The sequence below is a fragment of the Aphelocoma coerulescens genome (genome assembly GCF_041296385.1).
Source record: "Aphelocoma coerulescens isolate FSJ_1873_10779 chromosome Z unlocalized genomic scaffold, UR_Acoe_1.0 ChrZ_unloc_scaf_3, whole genome shotgun sequence".
NCBI lineage: Eukaryota > Metazoa > Chordata > Aves > Passeriformes > Corvidae > Aphelocoma > Aphelocoma coerulescens.
In genome coordinates, this window is record NW_027184088.1 from 979,202 (window position 1) to 994,577 (window position 15,376).

Sequence of the window (15,376 nt, forward strand, 5' to 3'; positions counted from 1 at the left end):
TTGAGGGCTAGTAACAGAATTACAGAGGACGTACACCCAGTGGTAGCAAACCCTTATATACTTTTGACCACACTGACAGACGAATTAGGGTGGTTTACTGTTGTAGACCTGAAAGATGCCTTTTTCTGCATCCCTGTACATCAAAACAGCCAGGAGCTTTTTGCTTTTGAGTGGGAAAATCCCGAAACAGGGAGGAAAAGTCAGTTTACTTGGATAGTCCTACCCCAGGGTTTCAAGAATAGCCCAACAATAGTTGGAAACCTGAGGAGACTGACAGCTGCTCCGGGGGCCTCACACAGTCAGACCTGAAATCGGTCAGAATTTACCCATGAGAATTTTACAGTGACATTTTGCAGCTTCAGTGAAACCCACAGAGAAAGCCAAGAAGATAATCAGTGAGAGAAGGTGTTGTGGACACAAGGAGAGGACGTTCTTGTTATGGGACATTAAGACTGTACAAGGAAGAACTTGCGGATAATATGTCACAACTATACCTTGGCTTGTACAGCTAATTGTTTTACTGCTTGAATGGTCACTGTATGTTAGACAGCCTTGTTGTTGTTAAGCAGCCAATCTCAATAAGCCACTGCAATTGTGAAGAGGTATAAGAATAGCAGTAGAGAAAATAGAAAAACTTTTACAGCTTTGGATTACAACAAGTGTGTGCTGTTACGTCCGTCTCAACAAAGCCCCAGAAACCAGCTAGCAAAGGAATTGGAAGATTGGAGGAGACAAGAGCCAGCAGGAGTTATTCTTCAATATGTTGATGACATCTTGATTGCAGCTAAGACCACAGATGACTTCATCCAATTCACTGTAAGTCTGTTAAACTTTTTAGGACAGAGTGGATACAGAGTTTCTAAAGACAAAGCACAGATCACCAAGGAAGCAGGAAGAAGGGTGCGGTATCTCAGGAAATATTTAAGGGGGTTGTTAGGGCGTGTAGGAAAAAAGTTGGAGAGGCCAAAGCTCAGAACTTAATTTGGCAACTTTTGTGACGGAGAATAAAAAACGGTTTTACAAATATATTAATGGCAGAAGGAAGGGTAAGAACAACCTCGATTCTCCACTGGATGCGGGAGGGAATTTAGTGACCGCAGATGGGGAGAAGGCAGAAGTGGTTAACGCCTTCTTTGCCTCGGTCTTTATTGGAAAGACGGTTTTTGCTCAGGACAACTGTCCTCCTGGGCTGGTAGATGGTGTCAGGGAGCAGGATGCTCTGCTTGTTATCCAGGAGGAAGCAGTGAGAGAACTGCTGAGCTGCTTGGATGTTTATAGATCTATGGGAGCAGATGGGATCCATCCCAGGGTGATGAGGGAGCTGGCAGATGAGCTTGCAAAGCCGCTCTCCATCGTTTACCAACAGTCCTGGCTCACTGGTGAGGTTCCAGATGACTGGTGTCATGGGTTGGCAAAGCATAGTCGTGGAAGTGATGTCCTTGCAGGGGGGTGCTTACAGCTTCCTCTGTGACCTGACAGGACCTGTAAGATGGCCAGTTTGAATATGGACAATTCTTTGAGCCACTTAAAGTTGTGACTGCCTCTGTGATGCACACTTAAGAATAGAAACCCTGAGGCAGAGGCTCTCTCTTGTTTCTGTGCTGGGACAGGTGGCTGCGGGCCCCGTGCGGGGGCCAGTGGGCCCGGCCCACGGCCATCCTGGAGCGGATGGACCTGTTCCACCCGTGGAACTCCCCCCAGCAGGGCTGTGGGCAGCCAGAGCGGCTGGGCTTCCCCCCCCCTCTCCACTGCGATGATAAGCCACATTCCAGCTGCAAGGCCGAGGTGAGATTAACCCTTTCAGTGCTGTGAAGAGCTGAAAACCTGAGGGAAGAGAAAGAGGAGATGCTTAAAGCTAAAATTCTGTTGTGAAGCTATGATATATCAGAGTATCCCGTTGTAATTTCATGAAGATATGGGGGGTGGAGTGTTCAACTCGTGCTTGTGAGCAAAAGCACCTGTGCTGAGATAGGCAGATGCTGATGCAGCTGTAATTTCATGAGAAGTTTGGACAGGGAGAGATGGAAGCGATGAAGACTTTTGCTCCAAATGGGAAAGGAGAGAACCTCAGTTCCTAGAGATGTTCCCAGAGATAGTCCTAAAGATGAAGATGAGGAAGACCCTTTGCTCCCAGGGAAGGAGATGGGCCTCTGTTCTTAGAGATGAAATGCTCCCAGAGATGGGTGAAGAGAACTTTTGTTTCTGAATGGCTCAACCTTAAAATTGTACCCCAAAAACATTCAAGAGTGGACCCTTGAAAGCAGTTGTGGGAAAAGCTGCAAGGTGAGGGGGGGGGGGGGGGGGAAAGGGAGTCACATGCGAGCAGGGAACCAACCTGGGCAGCTGTCTCATTGTGATACTGTTTTCATAGCACGAGCAAGAGAGACTCCTCTTCCTAAATAGACTGAACAAGGTTTTTATGGAAGTGGTAAACAGACTGAACATCTTAAGGGTTTGTCTTTTTACATTGTCAGTGGGAGAAGGGAGGAAGGTGGGGGAGGAGAAGAGTTCTGAAGGTGTGGTATAATTTTTTTTTTCCTTCTTTTAGGTCTGTTAATAAACTTTTTAATATTCTTTCAAGTTTGGTGCCTGCTTTGCATTTCTCCTAATTCTTACCTCACAGAAGATAAACAGTAATGAGTATCTTGGACCAAACCACTACACTAAATTGGTGTTTCTGCCCGGTTACAAACCCAAACCCGCTACACTGGAAGCTGGCCAGTGTGAATCCCATTCACAAGAAGGGTAGGAAGGAAGATCCTGGAAATTACAGGCCAGTCAGTCTAACCTCGGAACCTGGTAAGGTTATGAAACAGTTTCTTTTGAGTGCCATCACACAGCACCTACAGGATGGCCAGGGGATCACACCCAGCCAGCATGGGTTTAGGAGGAGTAGGTCGTGTTTGACCAACCTGATCTCCTTTTATGACCAGGTGACCCACCTGGTGGATGTGGGAAAGACTGTGGATGTTGTCTGTTTGGACTTCAGCGAGGCCTTTAACACTGTTCCCCACAGTAAACTCCTGGAAAAGCTGGCAGCCCGTGGCTTGGACAGGCGCACTCTTTGCTGGGCTAAGAACTGGCTGGATGGCCGCGCCCAGAGAGTGCTGGTGAATGGTGCTGCATCCAGTTGGTGGCCAGTCACTGGTGGTGTCCCTCAGGGATCTGTGCTGGGGCCAGTTTTGTGTAATATTTTTTTTGATGACATGGATGAGGGTATTTGAGTCTACTCTGAGTAAATTTGCAGATGACGCTAAGCTGGGAGCGTGTGTCGATCTGTTGGAAGGTAGGAGGGCTCTGCAAAGAGACCTGGAACGGTTGGATAGATGGGCAGAGTCCAGTAAGATGAAGTCTAACGAGTCCAAGTGCCGAGTCCTGCATTTTGGCCACAATAACCCCCAGCAATGCTATAGGCTGGGGACAGTGTGGCTGGACAGTGCCCAGGTAGAAAGGGACCTGGGGGTACTGATCGACAGCTGGCTGAACATGAGCCAGCAGTGTGCCCTGGTGGCCAAGAAGGCCAACGACATCCTGGCCTGTATCTGGAATAGTGTGGCCAGCAGACCAGGGAAGTCATTCTTCTCTGTACTTGGCACTGGTGAGGCCGCACCTCGAGTACCATGTCCAGTTCTGGGCCCGTCAGTTCAGGAGAGACATTGAGACACTTGACGGCGTCCAAAGGAGGGCAACAGGGCTGGTGAAGGGCTTGGAACACAAGCCCTGTGAGGAACGACTGAGGTTGTTTAGCCTGGAGAAAAGAAGACTCAGAGGTGACCTTATCTCGCTCTACAACTACCTGAAAGGTGTCAGGCGGGGGTTGGTCTCTCCTCCCCGGCAACAACTGACAGGACAAGAGGACACGGTCTTAAAATGCACCAAGGGAAATTTAGGTTGGATGTTAGGAAAAAGTTTTTTACTGAAAGAGTGATAAAGTTCTGGAATTGTCTGCCTGGGGAGGTGGTCAAGTCACCATCCCTGGATGTGTTTCAAAATAGATTGGATGTGGCACTCAGTGCCATGGTTTAGTTGAGGCGGTCTTAGGGCATGGGTTGGACTCGGTGATCTTGAAGGTCTCTTCCAATCTGGCGATTCTGTGATCCTGTGATCAGTGAAGAAATAGGGACAAACATCAATGAGGTCACTAATCCTGGAGATGAGAAGGGCCCCAAAGCCAATGTCAGCTTAAAAGGGAAATTTATTACAGATTGCTATGACTGCACTGCTTATATAGAATGACCAATTTCAGTTAAAAGCTGGCTGCAGAATGGTACAACTCTGCTGACTATAGATAAAGATACAAATGTCCATTTCAGTTCCCACAATCAAGTATGTTACAGGTTACAAAGCAGTGCCTCTGTATTTATAGACATATATGTATATGTATATGCATATGTATATGTATATGTATGTGTATATATAAGGAGCCAAATGATCTCAATGTCCGCAGAGCAGGAACTAAACTGTACAATACTACACGTGTGTACACTGGACTTTATACATATATAAATATAACAATCTATGGTATATAAATATATTGATACCTGTATAAAAACAACTCTACACAGAGTGAACTTTTACATAACTATCCAAACACCAGTGTCCCCATCTAAACTTCCATACAAGTGTAAGTCAAGAAATAGGACGGTGTAGCTATCGAGCTCTGTATGTACAGAAACAGACCTCGAGACATACAGAAACATAGCTGTGGACAGGCACAAAGGTAACTGGGTACACGGATGGGTGGGATAAGAGAGAGAGGGAACGCGGCCGGCCCATTTCCGCCCGCTCGGGCCCGCGCAGAGCGGCCCTTCTGGAAACGCAGAGCAGACGCAGATCTGGGAAGCAAAGGGAATGCTGAGTCACTTCCAGCGTGCCCTCAGCCCCGCCACAGCCTCAGCACACCCGCAGCCCTCCCAGTCCCTTCAGACCCTCCAAGCCCATCGGCCCCCAGTGCTGCCATCGCCCGCAGTGTCCGGGGTGCCCTGAGCCCCGCCAGCCCTCTCAGCCCGCGCCTCTTCCCTGCCCACTCGGCCTCCGCCGCCATCGCCCTCAGCTCCCGCAGAGCTCCGCTGCTTCCCCTCGGCCCCCACCGCCTCAGCGGCCTCTCAGTGCCGTAGGCACCAGCAGCAGCTCAGCAGCGCGGGGCCTTGGGCGGCGCTGTCCCTGCGGCAGCCCCGGTGCCCTCAGCCTTCCCGGCCCTTCAGCGGCTCCCCGGTGCCTTGAGCCCCGCGGCCCCTGAGGGGGACGGTGCCCGGTGCCACCGGCGCTTCCCGCCGCTCCCGTCAGCTGCGGCCAGCCGGGACCTGGGGCTGAAAGCGCTGCTCGGCCCGGCCCCGCTGCCAGCACGGACCCCAGCACGGAGTAGTGGAATTTACTGTAATGCAGCTCTGCCGAAAAATAATCACAGAAGGATAAGTTAAGCACTACAGCTAAGCATTACCAAAAAAGGTTGCCTCTAGTGATTAAGAGAGATACATCTCCAGATACCCTACTCCTTTCCCCTTCATCCAGATCCGCACATCAGCTGGGGGAAGCTGTCCCAGCAAAGCCCTGCAGAGCCACGGCTGGGAACGGGGACATCCTGCGGTGCCTCCACCTTTGCCGGCCACGAGGCTTCCGAGGGCGCTGTGAGAGTAGCCCGGCTTGGACAGTGCTGCAGGAGCATCTGACAGAACTTCTAGTGCAGGGACACCTGATTGCATTCTCCTCTTGGTTTTCTCCCCTTGAGTCTGGCAACAGGAGGAATCGAAGGAGTTGTCTTGGATCCTACACCCCCAGACAGGCCCAGGTGTGGCCTTGTCCGGATTCTAAATGCCAAAGGTAAATACCTGCATCCCCAAGGAGCGGATACGTAGATCCTATTGCGAATAATACTTGATTAATGTGTGGAGACATAGATCCAATTGCTGCCTGTGTCCTTACAAAGTTGATGCCAAGGCAACGAGATGTTGCTTGAGCTCTGCAAAAAGCTGTAGCTATGCAGAAAGAAGTAGGTAGTCTGTAACAGGGGATGTGCAGGAAGCACTTGGAGAAATCAGCACATTTAGCAGAACAGGCTAACTGCAAAAGCTAACCACTGGCTATTTGAGCTGGCAATCTTAGAGAGCATGCACAGGGAACAGGGCTGAGAAGTTCAAGCCCAAGGAAGACTTACGAGCCTTCATCAGAAACGACCACCAGGAGGCTGATGACCACCTCATGCAGAAACCACACATGGTTTGCTGCAAGGGCTTGCAAAACCATGGGATTAGAAAATGTGTTGCAATATGAAGGATAGGAAAGTACAATGTGCACATTAAGGAAAAAAGTAGAAAAGCTATACTGGGTGAAGAATGGACAAGTGAGTTTGTGGTGGAGTTATCCCACTCACTCCCGCCATTGAATAAACAAATACCTGCTCTGTAGGCCTTATACTATGGAGTAGTGTTTTCTGGCCTAGTTTTTGGGCATCAGAGTGCACCAGTAGGGTTGAGTTGCTGAGCACGTGCACAGTTCCCTGCAGTGCCTCCTGTTCCTGGTAGCTGTACATGCCATTGTCTCCTCTGCAGAAGACACAGCCCAGGAAAACAAGGCAAAGTTCTTACCTACTTTTCCCACAAGACTTGTTTGTCCCAATGGTTTCTGAGAGGACTGCATTTCCCTCTCCTCAGTGTTCTTATTTCTCATTCCACAAAATAAGAGAGCTGAAGGAGTTTCTGGTGTGGGAGTACCTCATCCCTCTTTCCTTCTAAAGGCTCTGCCTCACGGAGCCCTGGTGACCTGCCAGTGCTTTGGCACGGGAGGCATTCATTCCCTAAACACAAGGGCAGTGACTTCAGCTGCAAAGCCTCTCATTGGAAGGGCATTGCTGTTACCCTGCAGGCTCCATGGGCACGGGGTTTGTGTGAGCAGGGCAATCACAGCCTGTGTCCTGGAAACAGATCCAGCAAAATGAGCAGATCCTGCTGTCTCCTTGGTCCTGCTGATCCCAGCAGCAACTCCCCTGCAAGTTCCTTCAGGGAACTTCACAAAAAGGGCTTTCATCATTTCAGCGCTTGTGAGAACTTGTTGCTTCCCAGTTGTCCAGCATCCTTCTGGATTTTGGAGCATTTCAGCACTTGGGTCAATGGCCCTTCCCTCATCCCTGCCCTGCAGCAGTTACAGTCACTGTTCCCTCGCCCTGGCTCCAGACCTTTTGCCAAAGTGCTGCCAAAGGCAGCGCAGCTGGCTCAGGATCCCAGGTTGCTGCTGCTCTCCAGGATGACCTTCAGAGGGACACTTGGAGCGCTCCCTAAAGAGCTCCCGGTGGGACGGGGGTGGATTTCTCCCCCCCGGGTGGCTCCTGGATGCAGTTCTACGCTCAGGGGAGCCCCGATTTCTCAGCAGGCCTCTGCAGCGAGTCTGTAGCCAACGTGTGGCTCTGCTGGCAGCCCAAATGTGCCGTTCCCTTGCCCAGCCTGGCTGCAGCTGGGGGATCTGCTGGGCATGGCTGGGGATTTTCATGGCCAAAATCCTCCAGCGTCTTCACGTCTACATCTGCCCATTGCTTTGGAGAGCACAAATCACAGAACACTCCTCTCAGCTGACAAATGTCATTTATTGCCGGTTGCTGCAGCCACACCGCTGATCTACAAACACATGAGAATCAATTTCAGTTGAAAAATGTAATTTATTACAAATTGCTACATCCCTGCTGACAATAGATAACTGTACAGATCTCAGTTAAGGTACAAAACAGTCATTTATTTGATTATTACAACAATGCTACGTCAAAATATACAGACATCAACTTCCAGAAACAAAAACTAATTTATTGCCAACCTCTACAACAACTCACTATACACAAAGATCAACTGAAGTTTAACAACTTAATTTATTCCATGTTACTATAACTGTACAGCCCATATAGAAACACAAAAATATCAACATCTCTCTCTAAATAACCCTATAGCAAGAACTGAATAAATAGAATTACGCAACTATACAACTCCATCTATATTTAAATAGAACTAATACATATCTAGAACCACCACAATACACAGATGTAAATATAAATACTCATATTACCTACAATACATATATAAATAGATAGATAAAACAACTGCATCTATACAAATATACAAATATGAGCTAAACATCTCAACACATGTAAATATAATTACAGAAATAGATCAATATGCATACAAAACTATAAAACCAGACATATATACCAATACAAATACCAATGTACCTATTTAAAGAGCCAAATACCTACAAGAACATCACTAGAAATAGATACCTAGACAAATGTATAGACAGGAAATAGAACTTGACAGAGACATAACAACATCCGTATATACTTAGATACATATATACACATGTATGTAACGAGAAACATGTATGTATATAGCTACACATACATATATATGTACTACATCCATTCATGTAACAACATACACATAGAAATATACCTATGCAAATAGCACATACATAAATATCAATATAATTATCATGCTCTACGTGCAAGTCCATTCATCTGTAAGCAGAACTACAAGCAGAGGGATTCCAGCCGCCCCATCTTCAAAGCCTCTCCCTCTGTCGCTTCCTCTCGTGCAGAGCAGCTCTCCTGGATGGGGACAGCAGATGGGACATCTGGGAAGCAAAGGGAACACTAAGTCAGGATTGGGACGTTTCCCTTGGCAGCAGCTGCACTTCCATCGGGGAAGAGGAAATCTCAGAGCCTCCCCAGGAGGGTTAGAAAGAAAAACCAGGCCCAGCGGGCCAGGCTGTGGCGAGCGCAGCCCCGGCGGGACCGTCCCGCAGCCCCCGGCAGCGCGGCACAGCCGGCACCGCTCCCGGGCCCTGCCGGCGCAGCTGCCTTGCCCAAGGACAGCCCCTGTGCCGCCCGGGGCAGCCGCGCTGAGCGGCCCCAGCACGGGCAGGGCCCGCTCCTGCCCAGCCGGCCAGTGCCCGCGGCCAAAGCCCACGCCAGCCTCACGCCCACCCTGCCTCAGCGGCCCTGGGGCCTCACCCAGGCTCTCGGGCGGCAGCAGCAGGTCCCCGTTCGCTGCTCTTGCTGGCGGCCTTCAGCTTCTCCCTGCTGGCTCCCATCACTCTCCGGCTCTTCTCAACGACTTCAGGGCAGCTGTGGCAAAAGTGGAGGCTCTGGAATTGGTTCCACAGCCTGACAGAACCACAGGCCCAGACCCCTCTGTGCTCCCTGCTGGCCCCCTCCATCCCCTCAGCCCTGCCATGCCCTCAGCCAACCCCCAGTCCCCTCCCAGTTCCTTCAGCCCCTCACAGTCCTCTCCAGCCTCTCAGTCCCTTCTGACCCATCCCATCTCCTTAGACCTGGCACCCCCCTCAGCCTGTGCCACTTCCCTTTCACCTCAGTGCCACCACTGCCCCTCTGCTCCCCCACACCCCTCAGCCCCACCAGCACCTCAACGTCACCGTCCCTTCAGTGTCACCTCTCCCCAGCCCCTCTGGCTCACCGCCCTCCAGCAGCTCCTCAGGGCACAGTGCCTGCGGCCGCCGGCAGCTCCCACCGCTCCAGGGACACCGGGGCTGCAGCTGCTGCTGCGCCCGGCCCGGCCGCCAGCTCGGAGCCAGCACCAGAAGAGGGGACAGAGGGGGAAAGACGAGATGAAAAAGGCAGCCGAGGCAGGAAAAAGCTTAAAATGCAGGTCTAGGCCTATATAAACATCAATCTATGGATCTAAACATCCATTTACCTCTAGCTAAATAACTGTGCACATTTATAAATAAAACTCTATATATGTATGTATATTGCTGTACACGTATATAAATGTAGATATGCACATCTAAAAATGTAAATACATCGACATAAATATAATTTTATCATCTATATAACTACAGATACAAATTTAACTATACAGATCTATAAATATATGCACGTATAAGCACAGCTCTGTAAATCTAAAAATGTAACCACATTATATATAAATCTAACTATGGAAATCTATAAAGCCATCTATAAACAGAGGGATTGCACCTGTCAGATGGTCACAGGCTCTCCCTCGGTCTCTTCTCCCCACGCAAGGCAGCCCTCCTGGAGAGGTAGATCAGATGGATATCTGGGAAGCAAAGGGAACACTGAGTCAATATTGGTCTCCATGCATCTTTCTCTTTGGAAGTAATTGTCCTTCTATCAAAGACTGCAAAAGATGGCCCGAAAGGCAGACTCTCACTTGGGAATTTCAGGCCTGCTCTTTAAAGAGCAGGGAGCATTCCAAGTTTTCAAAACCTCCAAAGGTTTGAAGTATCCCAGTAAAGCCTCAGCACTCGCAGTGCAAATGGCACCCACGAGAGCTTGAAGCACAGACAGTCCCAGCTCCCACACAGAAGCCCAGCCTTGCTCTTTCTCTGTGCTGACAGAGACACCTCAGTCCTCACTGAAATGGCTGAAGCTGACGGGTGCTGTGAGCTGAGTTACGAACCAGCACCGTTCCCTGCCATCTACAAAGTGCCCTCTGCAGTGAGCAACAGCTCCTCCAACACAACCATCAGCTCTGGCAGGAAGAGCTGGGAGGGAAAGAGCTCCCCACGAGGCCTGCAGGCAGCACCAGCTTTGCTCAAGCATGCAGATCCAAGGTGCTCCCTCTCTCCTATTACTTCTCGCTAATCTGGGGTAATTTAAGTTTTTCCTTTCCAAATCATAAATCCTTGTGATTTATTATTTGTTTGGCCTCTGCTGCTTGTATTTTTAATGTGTCTCACTAGAGCTATCAGCAGACTGGTACTACATTGATTTAATGCTCTGAGATAAAAAGCTCAGACTTCTACACTGACTTCTTGCTGGGGTTTTGCTCTCTTGATTCAAGAGTCCCTCAGTGTTGCCTCCAGAGCACTGTCACCCTGCAGCAAACTCATCCATGGACTTCAGGACAGAACTGGGACAGCCAGGTTGGTGACACAACTCCCACAGGCTGGGTTTATTCACTGCTCTCTGGCCACAGCACAGCACTCGGTGTCAGTGCCTCTGGAGAAGCGTGGAGGTCAGGGCTCGGGGAGGCTGTGCCAGGGCAGGATTTGACCTAAAGGCACCAGGAAGCACCAACCCTGCAGACAAGAGCTCAACTCTTCTCATCTCCCTTCCTGACAGAGGCAGGCTCAGAGCAGCCACCTCAGAGCTCTCTAAAGCAGCGTGGGCTCTCTCCTTACCAGGCTCCTCGGGTTCCAGGGAACTGTTCCTGCAGCTCTCGGTGCCAGTCAAAGCTCCCTCTGCTGCAGCCTTCCTCACAGCCTCCCCTCCTGAATTGTCCTGAAAAGAAAACCAGAAAGAAAGAAACCCAAAGATCACTCACTATTTTCTGCAGGGACACCATAGCTCAGAGCCTGCAACATTTCCTTCTCTTAAGGAAGAAAATGCTTTTGAAAACTGCTGTGGGTGAGATTAGAGAAGACAAAAGGCCTTCAACAGTCCAGAAGATTGACTTCTCAAACACAGTCCAAAAGCTGTCCCAGCTGACAACGTTGAATGTGGGGAGTGACAATGAACACATGGAGTGGGCACTGAGGAAGGAGTCCTGCCAGCTCCTGGCACAGGGATGTGCTCCTCCCTCCAAAGCCCTGAGCAGAACAGGCTCATCCAGGCAGCAGCTTTACAGGGACTGCATGGGAGCACACATCTCTTCCCACAGAGATGCCCAAGAGGAAGGTGCTTGAGCTCTGGAACACGGAGAGCAAGACTGGCAAGCTTGCCCAGCTGAGGATTTCCCAGACAGAAGCAGGACAGGAGGCACCAGGTTACTGAGAGGAGCAGAAAGCTGCAGCTCCAGCCCATCCCCAAACAGGGCTCTGGCAGCGCCTGCACGCTCGGCACGGCTCACACAGCAGCAGCAGCAGCTGCAGCCCAGCCCTTGCTTTGCCTTGGCCTTCCCACCCAAAACAGGCAGAGCCCACTGCTGCTGCTGCTGTCAGGGAGGCACCTCTCGCATGCCCCTCCCTGCACGGGACCCTTTGCCTTCAGTGGCAATTCTCCCCACACTCTTCTCTTCTGTCCCATCACACAAAGCCTCTTAGAACCTTCAAAGCTTCCACTTCCTCACCACAAATGCCCCTGCACCAGGAATTCTTCCCAGCAAAAGGAGCACTCAAACTTGGCCAACACCTCTCATCCTCACTAAGGGCTATCCCCCTTCTCATTCCCTCTTCTTTTGGAGATCTTGCTTTGCCAAGCAAATCCTCCCCTGTCCATTCACAGCTGAGCTCAAGAAGCCTTTCCTTCTCAGCCATGCAACAACATTCACAGCTGTCAGTCCAGCCCCTTTCATCCCTGTCCAATGGAGTTACCTGAGCCAAGGGAGACCTCTCAGGGTGGGAGGACGAAAGCATCTCCTCCAGCGTCTCAAGCACAAGGTCCAGATCCAGCGGTGGCAATTCCTCTTCCCCAGGACTATTCCATGCCCAGCTGGAGGCTGTCCATGCTGCCCAGCCAGCACAGCCAGCTGGAGCACTGGGGGCTGGATGGCCTGGTGTGGCTGCAGGAATCCAAACACATTGGTCAGGCTCCAGAATGTGGCTTTGGGATGCAGAGCTCTACTGCTGCCTTGCAGCAAACATCGCAGGAAGAACACAGCAAACTCAATTCCAGAACTCACGCTCCTGAGCACCGGCACTTGTACTGGAAGGGCCTGGAGGCAGCTCTGAAACCGCAGGTGAGGCAGCAGCGAGGTTCTGGCACGAGGGAGCTGTGGAGCAGAGAGGGAAGAAGAAAGGAAGCAAAGGGAAGGCTGGGTCATTACTGGTCTTTGGGTGTGTTTCCCTTGGCAGCAACTGTACTTCTATCAGGAAAGGCAAAAGCTCCCATCCTCCCAAGCAGGGTGACAAAGGAAAACATCCCCACGTGTTCTGAGCCTTTGCAACAACCAATTCTAGTTAGCTCTCCCCTATTCATTCAACCACTGAAAAAACTGTGCCGCTGCAATCCCCTGGCAGGAGGCAACTGCCACAAACCCAACTGCCAGGTCCTTTCCCCTCTGCTCCAAAGGGACACAAAACTTTAAAATCACAAAGTATAACCACAAATCCTATCTCGCCAGCAGCTTTTGGATTGGGCTGCTTAAGTTTCTCATCATGCTGGACCACAGCAAGTGGATGCACCCAGGAAGAGCTGAAATCTTCAGAAACACACACCGAAATTAAACTGTGACTTTATTCTAAAAACAACCTTGTGCGTGAGGCCGTATTCTGCAGCTGCAACTGTTCTGGGGCACACAGAGCTCACTGAAATGTAACAGCATTCTTTGCAGGAGAGAGACAATCTGTAAGCTCTGCAATATCCTATCACCATCCTAGTTTGGCTTCAATCAATGAAAGAGGGGAGTTCACCCAACACTGACCACTTGTCAGGCAATGCTTTTCGCCTCGCCCTTGCACCTCAGCACAGAGGCTGTCTGGAAAATGCCCAGGAGAGGCTCCATATGCGGAGGAAGGACAGGAAAAGCAGACAGAGCATTCTTTTGCATTCAAGGTCCCTCTTGCTAGGCGACTTGACACTTTCTACCTGCTTCTCACCTGAGATCTACCCATGGCAGAGCACTGTGGGAAAATACTTCAAACGGTCGCTTTCCAGGACCTGTCTGAAAAGCAAGGGTAGAAACTCTTTCCCTACCTGATGGGCTGCGGGCTGGAGTGTGCTGCTCTGAGGACGTGCAGCTGCTGCTCTCGCGAAGGGCCCTGGAAGTGGCTTGATGGTCGATGCAAACCAGGCGAACCATGAGCTCAGGGCGGCGTTTCAGGTCCACGCGAACCAGCGGAACGGTGAGCTTACGCAGATGAAATTTGCGAATGAGGGCGATTGATGGTTCCTCTGATGAAGCCCCTGGAAGTCTGGACGTTGCAGACACTTTCTTGGGAGGTGCTGGGGAAGCCCCAGACTCCTGAGCACCTGCACTTCGCCTGGAAGGGCCTGGAGGCAGCTCTGAACCCTCAGGTGAGGCAGCAGCGAGGTTCTGGCGCGAGGGAGCTGTGGAGCAGTGAGGGAAGAAGAAAGGAAGCAAAGGGAAGCCTGCGTCACTATTGGTCCTCAGGTATGTTTTCCTTGGCAGCAACTGTACTTCTGTCAGGGAAGACAAAAGCTCCTATCGTCCCAAGCAGGGTGACAAAGAAAAAAATCCCCACATGTTCTGGGCCTTTGCGAACACCAATTCCTTGTCAATTTAGCACTCCCCTGCTCGTTCAACCGTCTGGGAAAACTGTCCCGCTGCAATTCCCTGGCAGGAGGCAACAGCCACAAAGCCAACTGCCAGGTCTTTCCCCTCTGCTCCAAAGGGACAGGAGGCTCCCTCCAGCTGGGCCTGACCGCGACCGAGCCCTCGGCACTCACACGCACTTACGGAGAGCTCCCCAGGCATCCCAGGGCCGGGCAAGGAGCAGCGCCAGCCACGGCGCAGGGCTGCGCCAGCTGCAGGCCCAGCGGGCCAGGGTGTTTGCTGTGAGCGCAGCCCCGGCGGGACCGTCCCGCAGCCCCGGCAGCGCGGCACAGCCGGCACCGCTCCCGGGCCCTGCCGGCGCAGCTGCCTTGCCCAAGGACAGCCCCTGTGCCGCCCGGGCCAGCCGCGCTGAGCGGCCCCAGCACGGGCAGGGCCCGCGGCCAAAGCCCACGCCAGCCTCCGTGCCCGCAGCTCCCACCCCGTCTCACCGGCCCTGCGGGGCTCCTGGAAGCGGCTGCGCGGGCGCCTGCGCTCCTCCCGCCCGGCCGCAGGTCGCTGCCTCTTGGCTCTGGTGCAGCGCCTGATGCAGAGGAGGAGGTGGGGGCGGTCGCGGCGAAACCAGGGGTTGCGGTAGTGGAGGCACGCCCCGGCATCGCCCGGCACAGCCGCGCCAACGCGGCCCGCCGCCTCATGGAAGCCGTAGCGGCTCAGCTGGCAAAGGAAGCTGCGGAACCGCGTGGCTTTGAAGGCGTCCGGGGACATCGCCGCCCCCTCTCGGCCCGCCCCGTGGGGGCCGGCCGGGCTGAGCAGCTCCTGCTCAAAGAGGGCGCGGTCGATGAGCAGCCCCTGGCCCTGGGTGTCCCAGCGCACGGAGCGGACGCGGGGGCTGTTCGCCAGACGCCACAGCTTGGCGGGGAAGGTGCTGGCATTGAGCCCGGCGGGCAGCGGCAGCTCGGCCATCGCGCCTGTCGCCCACTGGCGCCGCAACGGCCGCAGCTGCACCGGCGGCGCGCGGCCTGAGGGGGGCGCTGCGCTCGGCCCCGCGCGGGAACGAGCGGCACAAAGCCGGGGCTGCGGGCACAGCGCGGGCGGGGCGGCTCCCGGGGCGCTGCCCGGGCGCGGCACGGACCGGAGCGGGGCAAAGCCTTTCTTTCTCTGCGTGGAATCGTCCCTCTGCCTTTGGCTCGCAGCACGACCCCAAACCACCAAGGCAAGCGCAGCCAGTTTCAGAAAGGGTCCAA

The 15,376-nt window shown here is 52.4% G+C and overlaps 1 protein-coding gene across 1 annotated transcript; it reads right to left on the reverse strand.

Annotated features, from left to right (window-relative positions):
• Window positions 1-7,642: 7,642 nt before the first annotated feature.
• Window positions 7,643-15,095, reverse strand: LOC138103983 (SH3 and multiple ankyrin repeat domains protein 1-like). The gene is made up of 8 exons (XM_069002659.1): window positions 14,624-15,095; window positions 13,595-13,948; window positions 12,582-12,671; window positions 12,274-12,461; window positions 11,143-11,242; window positions 9,453-10,055; window positions 8,990-9,103; window positions 7,643-8,610 (listed from the first exon to the last, which is right to left on the reverse strand). The coding sequence occupies exons 1-6, from the start codon at window positions 15,093-15,095 to the stop codon at window positions 9,985-9,987; spliced, it is 1,275 nt and encodes a 424-aa protein (XP_068858760.1). The 3' UTR covers window positions 7,643-8,610; window positions 8,990-9,103; window positions 9,453-9,984.
• Between the last annotated feature and the right edge of the window lie 281 nt (window positions 15,096-15,376).

What these genes read in the sequence shown, in the direction of transcription:
- LOC138103983 (XM_069002659.1), bottom strand. Translation starts at nt 15,095, where the DNA reads ATGGCCGAGCTGCCGCTGCCCGCCGGGCTCAATGCCAGCACCTTCCCC. An exon ending in TCCAGCCCGCAGCCCATCAG is followed by an intron (nt 12,672 to 13,594) that starts GTAGGGAAAGAG and finishes TCTGCTCCACAG; the next exon opens with CTCCCTCGTGCCAGAACCTC. An exon ending in CCTGGAACCCGAGGAGCCTG is followed by an intron (nt 10,056 to 11,142) that starts GTAAGGAGAGAG and finishes TTTGCTTCCCAG; the next exon opens with ATATCCATCTGATCTACCTC.